The sequence below is a fragment of the Rhamphochromis sp. 'chilingali' genome (assembly GCF_963969265.1).
Source record: "Rhamphochromis sp. 'chilingali' genome assembly, chromosome: 8".
NCBI classification, from domain to species: domain Eukaryota; kingdom Metazoa; phylum Chordata; class Actinopteri; order Cichliformes; family Cichlidae; genus Rhamphochromis; species Rhamphochromis sp. 'chilingali'.
The window spans coordinates 11,593,549-11,614,006 of NC_137935.1; the positions used below are offsets into that span (position 1 = coordinate 11,593,549).

The following is a 20,458-nucleotide window of genomic DNA, read 5'->3' on the forward strand; positions in this document are numbered from 1 at the left end:
TCACCTCCGGCTCGAAGGACCAATGTTCAGAAGGGTTAAAGAAATCTGAGCTGGCAGCAATCACTTCAGAGTGTCGGGTCAGGACACTTGCAAATGTTCAGATGTGAGAGGAACAAACAGGCAGAGTCCAGGAATAAAGTTGTCATTCTTTGTATTTTCAATTGAGAATGTGCCCGCAGCTGGGCGAAATAGAGTGTGTGTGTGTATGTGTGGTTTCTGCAGACAAAGCATAATAATACAATCAATTAGGAATCAGATTACATAATAAACATAAAGATACAACTGAGGTGTACTCAAGTACAGTATATAGCTAAATAAGCTGACATTATACTTCAGCCTGGTTACATAAACTTAAAGTCAGACATTATGCATTAACACACCGCATACAACTATGCACTGAAGGCAACTTTACATCGGTTTATCATCTGTTACACAGAGCACAGAATCAACAACACGATAACAACGAATCTCTCTGCTAGAAGCTAATTAGCAAACAAATCTGTTATGCTAGCGAACTGCCACTTGTACATAACGTCACTTAAACAGAAGCAGAAACTGCTGGTAAGTCATCAAATACACTCATGGCTGAACACCAACATAACTGAGTGAAGTAAAACATTAACTTACGGTCTTATGAACGCACACACTGTCCGTTGTTTGGCTGCCGTTTGTCTCTGAACTAAAGTTGCGGACATGCACCCCGATGGTGCATTCAGGGGGCATAGGAAATCCCATACACAACCCTAACCCTTTTGTACAACTTATATAGGTTAAAGCTATAGTTTTCAGTACCATTATGACATGCACTCCACATGAGTTCCCATCCTGTTGATGTGGGTGGCTCACATGTGACAAGGTCCACTCTCCAGCGCAGCCTCTTGCTGAAGCAAATGAGCTGAGAGATCGCAGTTATTACAAATAAAAAGCATATAGAGAAATCAATAACCACGTTCGGTAATGATTTCAATTAAATTAAATATGTTATGTTAAATATGTTAATTAATTACCTCCAGTTTTTCAACACCGCACTTTTTCTGACCTCCGACTCGCCAAATGAATTCATATAGACTATGGTCCTCTTGGGTATGTCACAAAACTGTTTTGTAAAAAGATGGATATGGTAGGCTTGGGCCTTGAGCTTTCCTAATGAGGGACACTGAAAAGTATCATGCACTAGAGAGAGTGCAAAATCTGTGCAACTTACAAACAAGGTCCAGTGGCTGCCGTTTTCCAGACAGGCTCCAATCAATTTCTCATACATCTGAAAGATGTTTTTCTGGAAATAAAAATAATGTGACAAGTATGTTTTTCTGTCAAGAATGACACTGCAAAACTGCAAAAGCTTGTCAGGTGAGACTTGTAATTAATTCTGCAGATACACAAACATATAGAAAGTGTCATTTTTGGTTTCCATTAATTAATTTCTATAGTGTGTACAAAACAAATCAAGACCACAGACTCAACACGCACCACTCAATTTTTGGTGTTCTTTATCAGTTGGCCAAGACAGAAATGTTTTAATCTGTGTGCATTGCTTTTGAGCAAGTCTTTACACAGAAAAGGTTTCAGAAAGGTATTTTTCAGGTTCTTCTGACAAGGCTTCAATTTTGGAAAATGCTGTTTGTTTATAGTGGCAACTTATAAACCCTTTGTGATAAGAACATAGTTACCACAGTCCAAGTCATACCTTCAAAAAGTATGCACTTTGTGCTCTTGTGGACCCATCCAAAATTTTTCCAGTGATTTGGCTTGGTATTGGATAAATGTGAGGGAAATTCTATAAAAATAACATAAATACACCTATGTTTTCAAATACATTACAAAAAACGTAAACATGCTATGTCATTATGATCAAACAAGCTTTTCAGCATACCTCACACTGCAAATAGATTAGGCCATCTATTACCTTATAAAACAAATAAATAAATACATATAAATAAAAACAGAACTAAGGAATACGATTCATTAAGTAAATTGTACAATAAAGTGTATTTAAAGCAGAATTTAACATTAGTTTTATGACAACATAAAAGGATTTTTATGTCAAGAGGTACCTCATCTGAAATGTTAGTCTGGTCAAACAGGGATTTCAAACTTGAAATACCAATAGAGTTTGGTCCAGCTACTCCCACAAGGTAATCTGTGAGAAAGCATATGCTGTAGTCAACAGATATCATTTTCTTTTTGCATGCTGCAACCATCATCCATTTCAGTCTTCTAGGAGCTTTGTCTGGTTGTAGTTCTTTTTTCTCCTCCTCTCCCCTCATCTATTAATTAAATTGTTTTCTGACCTTCCTAACTGTTTCCGACCTGTCTTCCCAATGTGATGTTTAAGCAATATATGTATGGTCAGAAGGGGGTGAAATTTTCATTGCAGTTGTACGTGTAACATTGCATGTGATAATAAAAGGCTTGATTGGTTGATTATTCAACATGAGTTGACATTTACCTGACATTGTGAAGGAGTCACAGTTTCTGTAAGGGTGTAAGAACATAACATGTGGATTTGTTACACTTCTTTTTCACAAGTTAATAACAATCAATAATTTTCATTCCATTATTTACAAGCTATCACACGATGTCCCAGGGACAACATTTACACGATGTCCCAGGGACAACATCTACACGATGTCCCAGGGCAACATTTACACAATGTCCCAGGGACAACATTTACGCGATGTCCCTGGGACAACATTTACGCAATGTACCAGGACAAATTTGTAAATTTCTGGATTACTGTTAATCTCCATAGAATCAAGAACTCATGTCCAGTTTCACAGCTATGGACCAGTTAATTATGTTTCCAGGTGATAGTTTGATTCATAGATTCAGCACACAACCATAAGTCTAGGCCTTTTAGTCCAGATTCTCTTCACTTATGTTTGTAAAATGATCAGGGAAGCTACTGCAATTTTGCCTGACCCAACCCCCGGGCCACGAAACACCCAAAAAGTTGGGGAACGCTGGTCTAGAGAACACTGGTTAGCTAATGCTGTCGTCAAGTAGCCTATCGCTAGCAAACAAACAGCAAGCCAAGTGAGGAACATATGTATAATGCTTACCGTTTACTTGGTAGAACCTCAAAATCCCATCCTTTCGTGAACCTCGGGACCAAAAATGGTCCCGCCCCAAAAGTGCTCTAAAAATGTTATATATCAATATTTTTTTCTACTTTAAATTAGTCCATCTTTTAAAACTACTTCTGCTTAAAATATCCATGTCAAGTTTTAATTATATTTTCATTGTTTTAACCCTTTAAATCCCAGTTTTATTACATGAGCGCCCTGTTTTTTTAGCCCCAAAAAACAAAAAAACTAAATATTTTCCAAAAAAAACATTTGAAGTAATATTTGTTTGTTATTATAATTAGGCCTTTAGATGGACTAAAGATTGGCACCAACAGTCATTTCGATCGCCTTTTATTTTTTTTCCAGGAGCGCATTTCATAAAATGCACACTATCGACCACGCCCAAAAAGTGCTATAAAAAATTTATATATTAATATTTTATTCCACTTTAAATTAGCCAATCTTTTAGACCTACTTCTCCTTGAAATATTCATGTCAAGTTTTAATTACATTTCGCGGATTTTAACCCTTTATATCCCGGTTTCGTCACATGAGCGCACTGCTTTTTTTGCCCCAAAAACATAAAACATAAAACATAAAATATTTTCCAAAAAAAACATTTGAAGTAATATTTTATTGTTATTATAATTAGGCCTTTATATGGACAAAAGATTGGCACCAACATTAATTTCGATCCGTTTTTAATTTTTTTTGCAGAAGCCGAAAATGTCCCCAGGCGGCGCTGCTGCTGCTCCCCCGGGGAGGAGTGCCTCTGCCGCGGGTGTGTTTCGCGCAGCGCCGGAGCATATGGTTCGGTTCCCGTGTCTGCAGCACACACTTCCGCTACCACGTGAAAACAAATACGTCATTTCCTGTTGATTAAAAAAAATTAATGCACCCTCAAACGATCCTAAGGGCAGAAAATGGTCCGGAACGAGCAGCGGGCCAAGCTGCTGCTGCACGCGGGAAATTAGTCTGCCTTTTCCGGGTATCTGTCTCGAGCAGGCCGCTGGAGAAGGTGTGTATGTTCCAGCAGGCGTCACATGTGGAACAAGGGCGCCACCCGGTGGCCAAATAAAAAAATTACAATTCTAAGGCCCTGAGTCCAGAATGAAAGTGAAAGTTAAGCCATCGCCACTACGTTAATGGTAATAATTGTACAGTGAAAAATAGCGTTTATAATGGGTTTCAAGGGGCAGAAATCGGCCACGAGATTCGATAGTGGATGTATGCCTTTTATTCAGCCATTTAAGCTCATTTAAAAAACTCAGACTGAAATTTTAAAATAAAATGGGAAAAAAATACATGTTTGAAAATTTGGCTATACTCCATTAAACACAGTGGAAATGGCGTGGAATTAAAAAACGGAAAGGCCACGAAATGGTCCCAGGTTCTACCAATTAACTGTCCTGTGCCGGGAAGCATTTATATATCCATCTGAACTATGTCAGCTTGCTGCGACGATAAGTCATGTTTGTGTATTAGGCAATGTAAGGAAAGGGCGCGACATATTTGCCAATTCATTATGAATATGTGTTACATAATCTCTCCTGATGTTTAGACCAGTTCATTCATTGTTAGCATCAATACTATCTATGTTAAATCAATATTACACATGTACTATGTTTATTAAAATGTAATAAATACACATTTACCATCTAATGGCAGTGTTCCATATCTTAAATTAAAAATTGCCTTAAACTGTTTCCATAAACACAAAAACAAGATTAATTGCATGCGTCCATGCAGGGGGAGAGCTGCCTCTATAACGTCAACACAAACCCAACCATGCTGAAAAAAATGTCATGGTCCAGGGTCGTGGTGATGGGTTTTTTTTTAGTTTTGATTTGTTATTTCTTAGAAGACTGGCTCCTATTCGTATTGTTACTCCAGTATTCCCCACTGATTCCATGTCTCTGTTTCCTTGCTTCCATTTTTCCTCCTTCAGTCTTGTATACGTGTCAGTACTTTTCTCCTTGTCATAGTGGGGTGTGGTTTTGGGTTCAGCTGCAGCAGTGTCAGGTGAGGTGACTGGCACACCTGTTGTGCATTAGCCAGTAAACCTAATCAGGGGGCATCTATGCTGGCAAACCAAGCAATGGTGTTGCGTAACATGTCGACGTTTTGTCACGTCCTGCGGCGTTCCTGAGGAACGCGAAAGGAGACCTTCGGCGTTCTTATGGTACGTGGCGGGTTATGGCTGGAATCCAGTGCAATGACGCTCCCGCGGTAATAGACGTTCCAGCCCTAAACCTAACCTTATCCCTAGCCCTGACCATAACCTTATTCCTGACCTTAACCAGGACTTTAATGATAGCCTGTTAATAGCGTGTTTCTAAGCGATTTGAAGAAAAAGAGCAAACATGTGTAGATTCAGTCCTGACGGTTCTCATATTTCCTCTTTTTTCAGAGGTCGTCATTTAGGAACGGTGGGTAGCCGAAAACGTAATATGGTGACGATTTGTCACCTAGCGTAAAATGTTACGCTTTGGGAGTGAGAACGTGTTGTGTGGAGAGCTGTTTGTGGGGTTATGAACCACTCAGGGAGGAATTTGAATGCGCTTTATGCACATCTCTTTTGCTAGCTGTGGTGGAGGTGTGGTCCCTAGCTCAGCTGCAGGGGAGGAGTGGTGCAGTGAGCTCAAGGGGGCGGTACCAGGAAGCAGGTGAGCTACAGGTGGTGGCGATTGACTGATCACGGTGTCTCTTTCCGTTTCTCTATATAGTGAAAGCAGTCGAGTGGAGACGAAGAGAGCTGGACTGGAACAGACCTTGTTCCTTGAGTTCAACACTGTCAATAAAATGCAATAATAGTAAGCACAATCATTGTGTGTCGTGTACTTTTTCACTAACATTTTTGATCCATGTGTGAAAGCTAAAACAAAGGAAGACTGTTTGCTGCCTCGGTCATACAGCAGATGCAGGCAGTAATATCCCACTTTTAGTTCAGTGGTGTCGAAGTCCAGGCCTCGAGGGCCGGTGGCCTGCAGGTTTTAGATAATACCCAGGGTCAACACACCTGAATCCAATTAAGGTGTGTTGACTCAAGCAAATAAAGGGAGGAATGTCAGAAGGAAACAAAAGGGGCAGCATTGTTGCAATGTCATGGTTAGTCATGTTGATGTTGATGTTCAAGTTCAGGTGGCTTTCATTGTCATTTGAATCATGTACAGTGGTACAGTACAGAGTGGAATGAGACAGCATTCCTCCAAGACCCCGGTGCTACAGATGAAACATAACAGACAAACACAGAACTGCGTAAAGTGGAATGTGCAAAATTGAAAAATAGAAAAGGCAAGACAGTGCATGACTATACAGAACAAGACGATAGAGACACAAGACGGTGCAATGGAAATGAACCACCAAGACAGCACTATTTGGTCCAGAGTGGCCGCTGTGTCCCGCGCCACCAGTCATCTTTGTTAAATGGTAAGTGGACTGATTCTTATATAGTGCTTTTCTACTCTCCCAGAGTACTCAAAGCGCTCTATACAACATGCCACATTCACCCAATCACACCCATTCAACCAAGCACTTTCTTCTACTCTTAGTGCTTCCTAAATACATTCAGACACATTCATACTCTGATGGAAGCATCGGAGAGCAATTTGGGGACTTAGTATCTTGCCCAAGGATACTTGGATGACTGGAGGAGCCAGGGATCGGAGCAGGTCACCTGCTGATCGGATCCCTGGCTCCTCCCATCTGCATGTCAAGTAAGGGAGTGATGTATTTGCAAAGTCATTATGAGCATTACATAATCTGTCCTGATGGTTTAAATGTAAATGTAGACCAGCTGAGTCACTGTTGACATGAGTATTGTCTATTACAATAATGATCTTTATATGACTGAATCAGAAGAGCACAGCCTGTCACAGTGGACAATGTGGTTTCTCTTTACTGCAAATTCATAAGAAATAAGGTAATAAATACTTTGTAGAAAGCAGGGTCATGTATGCAATATGTGTTTTGTAATAGATTAGTCAAGGAATTATTTCTAAGATTGTTATTTTAGCCTACACAAACACACTTCAGCCCGAAGTTCAGAGAATTCATCCAGCAGGTGATTCCCACACATGCATCACAAAAAAGAATGTACACTAGTAGTAATATACCTATACTTTTTTTGCCCCCCACACCCCCACACCCCCCTCTCCCCCCACCCCCGCGGGCATTTCCCCCCTCCCCTATCCCCCTCCGCGTCCATGTGCGTGTGCGCGAGATCGGACTTTTTGCACGTGCATGTGGGTCCTGGGGTCATATGAGTTTACATGTGTTTAATAGTAATATTTAATGAAACCATTATGTGTTTTAATTAAACTCTTTTTAAAGGATTGTATAGGTCTCAGAGTTCTGTTATTTAGACATAGATGATTTAATTTAACTACTTTAGGGGTATTTTAACTAGTTAGGAGACTTTTGCATTTTCTTCAGTGCTATTTAGGAGCAAATAGTTTTCAAACAGAGGGCCGCAAATAACAGTGATACTTCTAAAAACCGTGTATTCCCACACAGCATTTAATTTAGCTAGTTTAGGAAGATTTCACTTTTCTAATAGTTTCACAGGCTAATAGTTTTTAAATAGACCACCACAAACAACATGTATCCCTTTAGAAATAAACTGTGATACTTCTAAACGTACATATTCACACTAGCGCTGTATCAACCCCAATGTGGCTTTAATGCAACTAGTCTTATAATTATCTACTAGTCTGCAACAGTTAGACTCGATGATTACACATAGATGATTTAACTATTTTAGGGGCATTTCACTTTTCTAAAAGTTTCACAGGCCAATAGTTTTAAATAGAGCACCACAAACAACATGTATTCTTTTAGAAATAAACTGTGATACTTCTAAAAAACACATATTCACACCTAGTCACACTCTGTAACAGTTAGACAGAGGGGGTGCAGTTAGGCTCCCAACAGTCTGTAAAAAGGTATGAAGCAACAAAAGAGGCTCCCTTATCAAGAGCATCCCAGCACCCATCTCAACTGTAGTTCCATACATTCCACATTTTTTAATTACAAACAAACAGTTACTTCCATTATCTTATCTTATCATGTCAGAGGCCAACAGAAACCTTGTCCAACAGAGTCTCCAAAGGCTTTCCACCTTTCTTCCTTACATCGTGCTCGTTTATCTCTACATCTCAGAGGTCAACTGAAAGTAGCCCCACCTATATAAAAACACCCCATCAGACACACAGTATTTTCCTCAGCACTTCACAACTGCCGCAAGGTATATCGTTTTAACTTTTTATTTTTTCACCTGAATGTGCGTTGGAGCCGACTTTGCTACCCGCACAGAGCGTTTCTGACAGTCGGGCGCTGCTTATACAATAGAGAAAAGCAACAATACAGAGTGTTTCTCTGCTCCAAGAAATCCGAGGGCCTTTCACAAGGTAAGCATGTCTGTTATACCCAGGGCATAAATGTCTGTATGTCGGTGCTGATTATTCAAACCCTGTTTAAAATGTGATACATATGTTGTCCGAAAACAATTCCTCTAAATTTGCAAAGTTACTGATTTAAAAAATATATATTTTCGAATTTTTAGTTGCATGTCAAACATATGATAGACTCTTGAGCATATTCATATAGCTAAATTCACAATGGTATAACAGTGCTAAATAAAAGAGGCCCAAGCACCAATGCACTCTAATCCACTCCGCTAAACTGTATGTTGATAAGTACATGAAGCGTACCTCTACCTCTACAGCTGAAAACAGTTTGTATCCGCACTCTGAGGGTCTGCTGAATTGTTTTTAATACGGCACCTTTTGACGAACAGCAGATGATGAAATCCTCTTTATTGTAGAAACTGTCCCTAAGCTATTGTTGCTCATACTTACTGAGGTCCCTAGCTACTTCCTTACTATGTCAGTAAACTTCTTTGAAAAGGAAGCTGTTGTAGATTTAAAGAAACATCTTAATTGAAGCAAAGGCAAAAAAACTGGAATGAATTTTATGTGACTGTTTATATTAAAGCCAACAACAAGTGAAAATCCAAAAACGGCTCCAATCCTTGGTATTAATGATCTCCCCCCCCTCTCTCTCTCTGTGTGTGTGTGTGTGTGTGTGTGTGTGTGTGTGTGTGTGTGTGTGTGTGTGTGTGTGTGTGTGTGTGTGTGTGTGTGTGTGTGTGTGTGTGTGTGTGTCCCCTCACAGAAGGAATGTCACAGCAGGAGCTTTTTCTCAAACGCATTACCAATCAGTTTGTTTTTTTTTTTTTTTACAAGAAGTGTAGCTCATACAATGGTATAAATGTATTCTTTGCGATACTTTATGAATATGAAACTAAAGATTTTGAGTTCGTGCACATTGTGAAGCAAGAATCTAAATATTTGTGTCACAATAATTTCTATAAAAGTGTGTTGTTTATGGGGATAATGCAACAAATCTTTTGTGCGTCCTATTAATGATCAATGGTAATTGAAGAGGAACCCTGGCTCAGGACATTTTCATGACAAGTGACAGCGCAGACAACTACTAATGAGAGAACATGTTTTATCATCATAAACACGGTGATATGAAGCATCGTTAAAGTGTCACTTCAGTAATGTTGACTCATGTTTTTAATAATGACTTTAAAACACTAAACTCTAATTTCTGTGGTTATTTTAAGTTTAAAGTGCTATTTTAAGCACGATTTTGAGTTCGTGCACATTGTGAAGCCACAATGTGCACGAACTCAAAATCTTTCATTAATGTTCCAGAAAATACACATCAAGGTCAATTTTCAGACTGACACACCTCATTTCTCTACAGGTCTAATGTAGGATTTCAAATGTTAAAGTTCATGATAATAACCTACACAATCAGAAAAAGAGAAAATACGTGTGGCTTGTTTAGCTTTCTGGGAAAAAGAGTCCTCTTTCTAAGAACAACACAGACTTCTCATACACGCACATCGCGGTGTATAAATTCAGAACTTCAGCCGCACTATTCACTCGTGAAAATCTGAGCTCAGTCTTCACAGCCCGTCTTCTTTTTGTCTCATTCATTACTTCAGGTGCCAACGCGTCTGCTGAAAAGCATCTCGCTAAAGGTAAGACTTTAAGATATTACTGCGTTAAGTGAAGCCTCTGAAATGCAGTAAGCGCTGTTCCGTTCCCTGAACCGTTCTGCTCCCTGAGTTCTGTCGTGTTCCCTTACCTAGCTTGTGGTGAGGGTGTAGTTGCAGTTTTACAAAGCCATGCATTTTAATTAGGTCAATATTGATATTATTCGTGACGATTAAAAGCATGCGACTGAAAACGACTTTAAAAAAAAGTCAGAACAAATAGGGACACACTGTGGCTTCTCTAAAAACACACAGATGTCAGAAAATTACTTCTTCCTGCTAAAGAAAGGGTACAAATATGTAAATATACAACATCCATTTAAAGTCTACATTATATATACAGTATATAAATATTACCATGGAGGTATTTGTAATGTTAATGAAGGTGCTCTTTTCACATTTTTATACACAGTTCGTTTCCAAAAATCTTGGGATGTTGTGTAAAATTAAAATAGGAATGTATTGTAATGATTTAAAATCCTTACATTTAACTATAAACATGGGGCCCACCTGCTAATAACAAATATAAAATTCACTTTGCCCTTGTGGAAGCACAACATGTTCCAAACTGACAACTATAAAATTCCTTTAATTTATTGTACATTGTGTGAATTTTGTGCTTTCCTAATGGGAAAGCACAATGGATACATTAAAACAATTCAGCATTTTAAAATGTTGCATTACTGGCCTGAAAACACAAGTTAACTTCTTCTCCAAGCTGTTTTTTCTTATGGATGAAGGTTTTTTGTTTCCCTCAGGTAGTGCTGCACCTGGCCCAGTCCCTAAAGGGTACATCAAAGTTTACAGCATGAGGTTCTGCCTTTTTGCCCAGAGGGCCAGATTAGTGCTGAAAGCCAAAGGAATCAAGTAAGGCTACTTTTTATTCTGCTTTACTTTACGAATGGAAAGTCATGACAATCCTAACCTTTACTTAAACACGTATGTGCAACCTGTTTTTGTGTTTCAGGCATGAAATCATAAATGTCCATCTGGCAGACAAGCCTGAGTGGTACCTTATAAAGAATCCATTTGGGATTGTCCTGACACTAGAGACACCTGCTGGTGAGTTGATATATGAGTCACCGATCACCTGTGAATAGTTGGATGAAGGTTACCCTGAAAAGCAGCTGCTTCCTTCTTCTCCTTTTGCTAAAGCAAAGAATGATGCTGGAGTATTTTTCCAAAGTAGGTCACATGGAAACTTGCACATAAATCTTTATATTTTGTTTTTTAATCACCAAATAATCAGTTTAATGTCAGTGTTTTAGAGGATAGGATATTTTTACAGGATCTCATCAGGGAGAAAGAATGGTCAGGATGTCTCAGGACTGGAAGCTGAACTGAAAGAAAAGCTTTCCAAATTGAACGAGGTAGGTGACACAATTGATGCTTCTAGTTTCTTTACACATAAACATATAATTTGAAAGACTGTGTGTGAATGAGTGTGCTTGCAACTTTGTTTGCCAATCATAATCACTAATCAAAGGATTATTAAGATTATCTATACTTGGTTATTTTAGAGTATTAAATGCAACTCTAATGAAAGTAATATTCAATTTCTAGGACCTCGTTAACAAGAAGATCAAGTTTTTTGGTGGTGATTCCATAACAATGTTTGACTACATGATGTGGCCGTGGTTTGAGAGACTGGAGGTCTTTGAGCTGCAACAGTAGGTTTTCCAGATCTTGTTGTTCCATAAAGGTTTACCTCTTCCATGTGGACTTATTTTTCTTCCTTTCAAATGAAGAAATAACAGTGCCCAATCTGCAAAACTGTAACACAACTAAAGTAACAGTTTAATATCTAATTTGAGCATTTCTTCCTTTGTAGCATCTACTGAATATCTTATATTTATTTCCTGTCTGCTGGATGTTTTGCAAACAAATGTGGGTTCACATGCTGTAATTTACTTTTGTCTCCTAGCTGTCTGGATGGCACACCTGAGATGAAGATGTGGACAGAGCGCATGCTGGAAGATCCAGCTGTCAAAGCCACAATACACAGCGTAGATGCCCACAAGGCCTTCTTCAAGTCCTTCGTTGATGGAAAACCAGACTATGACTATGGCCTGTAGAAGTTTGTGCTGACTGAACAAAAATATAGCTGTCTTTATATATTACTGTGTCAAACAAATCAGGTCTGTTTTCAAAATTCTGATGTGACATGTGTAAAGAGTTAAAGAGTCTAAAAAGTGAATGGGAGTGATTTTCAAATAAAAATTGTCCATGAAATGACTGGCCTCATTCTGAGTTTCCTATTTGTGCTCTAAGATGTATAAAAACAGTTAAATAAGGAGTGATCGTTAAAAGGAATTTAATATGATTTATTGCTTTACATAATTCAATTAATCTATTTAGCAATTAGACACTGATGGACCACCACAGAAGAAGAGCAGAAGTTGAGTGTGCAGGGAGCAGAGATGTTGACAGCAGAAGCGACATACTGAGAGCACACAGAGCAGAGATCTGAGCAAGAGCAAATGCCAACAACTGAGCGAGAATGGCAGTTATTGTGTGTGTATATGTATAATAGCAAACACTGAAATGAATTTTGTTTGCTCAAAATAATTGTCTCCTTAAAATGCAACATTTGCAAAAATTATTTATGTGCGCTCAGAATAGAGGCACAGCATTAGCCATGGAGAGAGGACCAGCAGTCCCAACAAGAGAGTGAGGAAGAAACAGAGGAAGTTGTAGTTAACGAAAAAGGTAGAGAGAGGAAGAGACTCAGGGAAAAATAAATGGCTCATGGTTAAAGCAATTTGATAATAACAAGCTAATAGCTAAAAGGTAACTTCATTTCTACATTGCAACTAAGATGTTCTAGCCCAACAACAGCTGTACGAACCTGATTAAAAAAGAAAAGAACATTTTGATAGACCAGGCCTGCATCTATCACTTAGTGTATTTCGATCTCGGCTATGTTGTCATAGCTGTAGATCCTAGTAGTGTGGATCAGTGAATCGGTGTCTCATTCACTCCTGACATAAAGCTTGATGTCATCCATGTAGAGGAAGTTGCTGACATTTGCTCCTTTGCTTCAGACGTTATCTGTAGCGAGTCTTGTTAATGATTTTGCTGAAGGGGGTTCAGGCCTATGCCGAGCAGCACTTGATGGAGATTTGTGTATTTGGCTTGAGGTTGGCCTGTAGCATTGTTCGCCACTTCCCCATTAAATTCTTGATGAAGGCTCTTATGGTCTTGTTGGTCTTTTACAGTTCTAGATAGGTCAATTGAGATTAAATTAGTTTTCATTTGATGGATATGAGTAAATAGATTGTAGTATAATTTTCAAGAGAAGCAACAAAAAAACCATTTTAAATGTTTTCCTACAGTTTGCTGATGTCACGAACGCAGCACAGAGACGACTGTTTTTAAGCGCTCTGGGCGTTCATAGTCATGTTCACAGGGTTCACAGCTCACGCTTTTGTGACAGGTCCATGAGAGCTCTGGGGTCTCTCTGCTGTAGACTCAGCATCCCTATCTTTATAATTGTGGGGCTTTCGTGGGTGTAGCAGGTTATCGTTGTCTGGACTGTGATGGAGCGCTGGCGGGGCAGAGTGGCTCTGGTGACCGGAGCCTCGGTCGGGATTGGGGCGGCTGTAGCGGTAGAGCTGGTCCGACTCGGTATGAAAGTGATGGGCTGCGCCAGGGACGTCGAAAAGATTCTGGTATGCTATAAAGGGAAAACTTAATTTCTGCATTTAATGTAAAGATAAATACATTTTGGTTGTTAAAGTTACTATTATGCAGGGGATAACGCTATTCTTCGTTGTTGTTTTTTGTTTGTAGTTAAACTACTTTTGATTTACATCTACAGAGTTTTTATAAGAAGCTAGCAAAAGCCAGAATATTAAAATTTAAAACATAACGGTGAAAATCCTCTTTTGTGCCCTTTGTTTTCTTGAAATTTACAACTCTGTGGTTAATGATTCTTTAAGTTGGCACACAATCCGTCAGCATACTGTATGTAGATGATATGCACTGTTGGTTGTTGAACTTTGAAACATAATGCTGTTGTCAAAGATTAGCCACAATCAACAATCTTAACAAAGTGCAGCTATAGCAGGGCTGGACTTGTAATCTGACACACCTGGCATTTTCCCGGTTGGCCGACACACTTTTGGAGAGATGGACCGGCCAGAAGGGCCGCTGCGCACCGGCGTACAAGCACTGACAGCAACCCATTGGCTCATTTTAATTACTGACACTGGATTGCCCAATAAAATTTCCTTGCTCGCTTGTAGAAAAAGGTAAGGGTGAAATAAGTGTCGAAAAGTTGGAGCTGAAAAGCTGAGAGAAAACAACAGGGGCGAGATAAGACCCTTTTTGGGGTGTGAAGTTTTATCAGATTACCCCTAAAAATAACTATAATAATAGTAGTATTATCTTCAAATGTTATATTATCATAACTTTTCTATTGAGGACAGAACAGGATAAAATGGAAACAAATTTTATGTCCAGTGTTGTTCTCTCATGATGTTACAGTCTCTCTGTTACAGACTTTAGTTGCTGCCAGAAAGACGATAAAGAAATAGTTTCATGGCACAAATCAGTGATGCAGATTTAAAACACACTTCAACTGAAATAGAGTAAAAGTTCAGACTGTATATAAATCACTAGAGATTATTAGCTAATTTTACCCTTCCGATCCACTAGTCTGCTGGGATATCACAAGTTAAGAAGCTGGTGTACTTATTATTATTTTTGTTTGTTAAATATTTCTGTTCCTATTCTGGTCAAATTGGGCTTCAGTGTTTGTGTACAGTACAGCTCCAGCTCCAGGTGACAGCAGGTCAAAATGATGTAACCTGTCAGCATCTAGCAACAGCCTGCATTCAGTTTAAATATTGCTATAAATTCTTATGGATCAGTCTTTTAATGGCTGTAGCGATTAAATTCATCAAAAATTATAAAGCTGTAGCTTCTGTTTTACCCACACGTCTACTCAGTGTGTTGTCCTGTTATCGTGGATCCCCCTGTTGCTCTTATAATAATTATTTAAAGATTAGATTTTTGTCATTTTCTAATTTCTAGATGAGTGAGGAGGATGGAGAGAGAGAACAAGGAGGTTGCAGAAGAAGAGGAAGAATGAGGGGGCAGAAAGTGAAGTTAGTGGGAAAACAAAAGTTATTTTTCACACAAAGTAGTTTTTCATGTATTTGATGGATGCTTTCTAGTAAGGTACTGAAAATGTCAGTGGACATTCTAAACAGAGCATAATGATATGAATGGTAGCATTTTACAGGATTCATACCACTTTAAACATGGCTAAACAGGGTGGCTGGCCGCCACTACATTGATGTGACATCTACAAATCTATTCTGTTCTATTGTTTCAATATCAACAATCAAACAAAAGGGAATATATATATAATATGTGTAGGCAGGATATATACATTTATTTATTCATTTATTTATTTATTTTCTGAGTGGATCATGGCGGGCTGCCTGGACCAAAAATGCCAGGACCATCTTTTTTTGTCCCAGTCCAGCCCTGAGCTACAGTGACATCTCCCAAGAATAAATTAAGAGCTTGAATTAGTAAAGTGGGTTTTTTTTTTTAATTTCCTTGATAAAATGCATGAACTGTTTGAAACACACCTCAAGACAAAACCAGACAAAATGCTTTTGCAGGCATCATCATGTGCCTGCTGTTACAAAATCATTAGTAGATCCATGAAAGAAGCAAAACTCAAAAATGGGCAGAACATCCAAACACAGGCAACTGTTTGTGGATGATATGCAAACTGGAAAGTCAAATCAGTGAATTTACAGTAACTTAGTATATTTGAATAGTAGATTCATAAACCTTAAAAACACAAAGTGGATTCTGAAGTGTGTCAATTTTTCTTTTTGGTTTCAGAAACTGGCAGCAGACTGTCAGAGTGCCGGCTACCCTGGTGTTTTGGTGCCTTTCAAGTGTGACTTGACCAAAGAAGAGGAGATTCTGGCCATGTTTGCAGCAATCAAAGAGCAGCACAAAGGCGTGGACGTCTGCATCAACAATGCTGGCTTGGCTCATCCAGAATTGTTGCTAAACGGCAAAACCAGTGGCTGGAAGAACATGATGGATGTAAGAGCTCAGAGTTATTGTAGAAATATAATATTTGTTGTAGCGTTTTATCAAAAGTAACATTCACAGGAATAATGTCCCAGCAGAACTTTGAACTGTAAAAAAGTGAAACATGTCATCATCTGTCACTGGTTTTAATATTGTAGCTGATCAGTGTGCATTAACCTCTCAGTGACTACAGCTCTTAAACTGACTCATTAATAGTTTTTGAAGCTGCTTATAACCGTTTTTCACCCACTGTGTGCAAGAAGCAACAACCAAGTGCATCAACCAGAATGTGCTGATTCCTGATATTTTGTTTTCTGTTTTTTTTTCTTGCAGGTAAATGTTCTTGCTCTCAGTATCTGCACACGCGAAGCGTATCAGTCGATGAAAGAGAGAAATGTGGATGATGGACACATCGTAAACATAAACGGGTTCGATATTTTTATTGGTGATATCAACCTGTATCATTATTATTATTAAAATTATTATGTTTTCACTTACAACAAAGTCACATTTTACAAGAGGGAAACTACCAGGTGGCTGGGCCTTAGCTTATGGGGGCCCAAAAGAGCTACATCAACAGCAGAGGCCATAGTTAGTCAATTCTGGTCAGGGGCAGAGACCCTGGCGGTCTGATCCTCGTTTGCCAAAACTGAGAATTTTTTGCCAAAATTCTCAGATGGGGCTAGTGAACAAGATTAAAACATACTGACTCAGTCTAGTCGGGCTCACCACAACCTACAGCTCAGGTTCTGCAGCAGTGCTGCTGACTCCAACTGAGGAAAGAGCCAGACAGTGGAAGGAGAGTGGGGTCTGGGCATCTCTGCTCAGATTGCTGCTTTGCAACCTGGCCCTGGATAAGCAGTAGGAAATAGATGAAGGAATGGATTTACTTCTTAACTGTCCCAGAATCTCCCAGTGCAGCCTTGATTTTAAAAGCAGAGCCAGGAACAGAATCAATGCAGATATCTAATTCCACTTATTATAGACTCTTTAGTCTAATAACAAGTGTCACTCATGCAGTAATAAAGGTCTGCAGCTCAGGATTTTATCAGCATATTAGTATTACACTATAACTGGTTTTTTTAGTCTTCATAATTAATAAGCAGAAATCCCATGCAGTATTTTATGGTGGCCAATCAGCAATCCAGAACCTGAATATTTCCAGTTAACTATCAACAAAACAGCTTTGTAGGCCTCGTGTTTCTTACATCATTGAGACATGACTTCAAAAGAGTTTACTTTACTTGCACATTAATGCATGCTGTTTAATGCTCATTTGGTTAACTGTTTATAGCTCAGGTGGCAGAGCAGGTCAGCCACTAATCAGAAGGTCGGTGGTTCGATCCCAGGCTGCCTCCTGGCTGCATGCCAAATATCCTTGGGCAACATACTAACCCACTGGTGGTGGTCAGAGGGCCCGGTGGCGCCTGTGTCCGGCAGCCTCGCCTCTGTCAGTGTGCCCCAGGGCAGCTGTGGCTACAATGTAGCTTGCTATCGCTAGTGTGTGAATGACTAGTGTAAAGCGCTTTGGGGTCCTTAAGGACTAGAAAAGCACTATACAAATGCAGGCCATTTACCATTTACCATAAATCTGTTGCAGCATGTGCGGACATCGTGTAATTACCAATCCTGATCTACATTTCTACACCGCCACAAAGTATGCTGTAACCGCCCTGACAGAGGGCCTGCGGCAGGCGCTGCGTGCAGAAAACAGCCATATCCGAGCCACAGTAAGGCTTTAAAAACACTGTAGGCAGCTCCAAAAGTCACTTTAAAACTAGCATTACTGTGATGAGACCCTCACACACAGTATCCACTCTTTTTTGCAGTGTATTTCTCCTGGTTTGGTGGAGACAGAATTTTTGTCACGGTTCTACAAAAACAATCCTAATAAAGCAGCTGGTGCATACTCTGCATACAAGGTAAAATAATTATTCCTACACCTGATGTACTGTTGATGTGGTAACTCAAATAATAAGTCATTAATCACGTTTCACTTCTCTGACAGTCTCTGGAAGTAACAGATGTTGCCAATGCTGTTACGTACGTGCTCAGTGCCCCTCCTCATGTTCAGGTGATTTTTCTCTTATTTTTATGCCTTACTCTTTTTCTGTATAAATATCATTTTATATTAAAACACTGTTCTCCCTTCAGATCGGAGATGTTCGGATGCAAGGTACGGAGCAGGTTTAGAGTTGAACCACATGACCTCCCTGAAATTATGCACTTCTTCACTACATTTATGGGAATGATGATTTATGATCTGTTCACAAAACAGTTTTGTTGTTGATGTTTGTACTGAAATTTTCTACTAATATATAAAATAAAATGAGAGAAAACTGGCTGGCTTATTTTCCTGAAGGAAATCTCATTTAAAGAGCAGTGCATGGTGGAAAACATACAATTTTATACAAAGTATAAAAATAGAAACTCACAGTGCGACAGTATCAGGCTGTGGATAGCGATGGTAATGGGACACTCGAATTCAGAAACACTTGATTCCACCCCTTTGTGTTTTGACCACTAGGGGTCATAAAAGGTGCAGGTTAATATTTATTGCTAGAACAGTAGTTCCCAAACTACCGTACGCGTACCCTCGGGGGTACGCAAGTGGCTGTAGGTGGTACGCGTGGGTTGGGGTTGGAGTGGGGATCAAAAATTTTAAAAGCCGAAATTTGCGCTAATGAAGTTTTATTTGACTGTTAAATACATGACTATATACCACCCTCTGGTGTTCAGCAAAAAAATAGCTCTGACAAAATACATGGGCGTGATTTGCCCAAATGACCCAAATGACTGACACCTAACAGTTGAAGTTGCCTCCAAGCATTCAGTGCAGCGCGAAAATGGACAAGTGGTTAACAAGAAAAAAAGGCCCTACCACAGAGACACCGGCCACAACAACCAATAAGCTCATGTCTGAAGATGCATTTTCCAGTGACCGCACAGGTGATTGTTCAACAACAATGTGTTCGTCAGATTTGGATGCTAGCAGGGATGTATCTGTGGTTACTAGCCAAGTGGCTAGCATAGCTGGAGCCAGCCATGTGGAAAGTGATGAAGTGTCTGATGCGGAGCGTCAAAGTGGGAGAAAGCATGACAGCTCGGACTGTAACACAACCTCATCAAAGAAGCGCAAATATGATGACAATTATATTTCGCTGGGGTTTACGTGTATAAATATTGGTGGATTTTCCCGGCCACAGTGTGTTATTTGTGCAAAAGTATTGTCTCAGAACTCAATGAAACCTTCACTTTTGCGCAGACATTTAGAGACAAATCATCCCCATTTGAAAAATAAACCAAGGGAATATTTTGAGCGACAGCTAAAATCACTTTCAACAAGTAAAACCTGCATTCAGGTGCCAGATCTTATGAATAAAAACAGACTACAAGCATCTTACATGGTCAGTTACAGAGTGGCTAAAAACAACAAACCCCACACTATTGTGGAGGACCTCATTCTCCCTGCTGCTTTAGATATGGTAGGGACAATGTTGGGGGAAAAGGCAAAAAAGACGATACAGTCCATTCCATCATCAAACAATACTGTCTCACGGCGCATCAATGCAATGTCAGAAAATGTTTTACAGCAGCTACTTCTGCGCATACGCCACAGTGAATTTTATGCAATACAGCTAGATGAGTCCACGGATGTGGCTGGCCTGGCGCATCTTCTCGTATATGTGCGCTACATTCATGAAGGAACCATCAAGGAGGACATGCTGTTCTGTAAACCACTGGAACAAAGGACAACTGCCGCAGATATTTTTCAAAAGCTGGACACATTCATGAACACACATGGACTCGTGTGGGACAGATGTGTTGGCATCTGTACTGATGCGCACGGGCCATGACTGGGAGACACGGAGGTGTGGTTTCGCGTGTGCAAGCAGTCGCGCCAGATGCCTCCTGGGTACACTGCAGCATCCACCGAGAGGCTCTTGCTGCAAAGGGAATACCTGTCCGTTTGAAACATGTTTTGGACACGAGTGTAAAAATGGTTAACTTTGTGAAAGCCAGGCCGCTGAACTCCCGCTTATTTGCTGCGTTGTGCAATGAGATGGGCAGCGAGCATGAGACATTATTACTCCACACAGAGATTCGCTGGCTATCTAGAGGGAAAGTGCTGACCCGTTTCTGTGAGTTGAGGGATGAACTTAAAGTTTTCTTCAATAACCATCCCTTTGAGCTGTCTGAACATTTGCATGATGAAGAGTACCTTACGTGCCTGGCTTATCTGTGTGATATATTTTCT

The 20,458-nt window shown here is 39.7% G+C and overlaps 1 protein-coding gene and 1 pseudogene across 2 annotated transcripts; both read left to right on the forward strand.

The window, feature by feature from the left end:
* The first annotated feature begins 6,710 nt into the window (after positions 1-6,710).
* On the forward strand, positions 6,711-12,362 carry LOC308401064 (glutathione S-transferase omega-1-like; annotated as a pseudogene). The gene is made up of 8 exons (XR_013974819.1): positions 6,711-6,784; positions 8,274-8,476; positions 10,087-10,122; positions 10,896-11,004; positions 11,105-11,322; positions 11,406-11,507; positions 11,701-11,807; positions 12,062-12,362. The product of XR_013974819.1 is annotated as a glutathione S-transferase omega-1-like (transcript).
* Positions 12,363-13,661: 1,299 nt separating this feature from the next.
* Positions 13,662-18,542, forward strand: LOC308401472 (dehydrogenase/reductase SDR family member 11-like). The gene is made up of 7 exons (XM_080889689.1): positions 13,662-13,808; positions 16,003-16,212; positions 16,534-16,628; positions 17,801-17,930; positions 18,030-18,122; positions 18,209-18,274; positions 18,355-18,542. The coding sequence occupies exons 1-7, from the start codon at positions 13,677-13,679 to the stop codon at positions 18,391-18,393; spliced, it is 765 nt and encodes a 254-aa protein (XP_080745815.1). The 5' UTR covers positions 13,662-13,676; the 3' UTR covers positions 18,394-18,542.
* The last annotated feature ends 1,916 nt before the right edge of the window (positions 18,543-20,458 follow it).

Excerpts from the sequence above, each read along its gene's own strand:
- LOC308401472 (XM_080889689.1), top strand. The coding sequence starts at position 13,677 with ATGGAGCGCTGGCGGGGCAGAGTGGCTCTGGTGACCGGAGCCTCGGTC. Across the intron at positions 16,213-16,533 it reads GCTGGAAGAACATGATGGAT|GTAAATGTTCTTGCTCTCAG; the intron begins GTAAGAGCTCAG and ends TTTTTCTTGCAG. Across the intron at positions 18,275-18,354 it reads GTGCCCCTCCTCATGTTCAG|ATCGGAGATGTTCGGATGCA; the intron begins GTGATTTTTCTC and ends TTCTCCCTTCAG.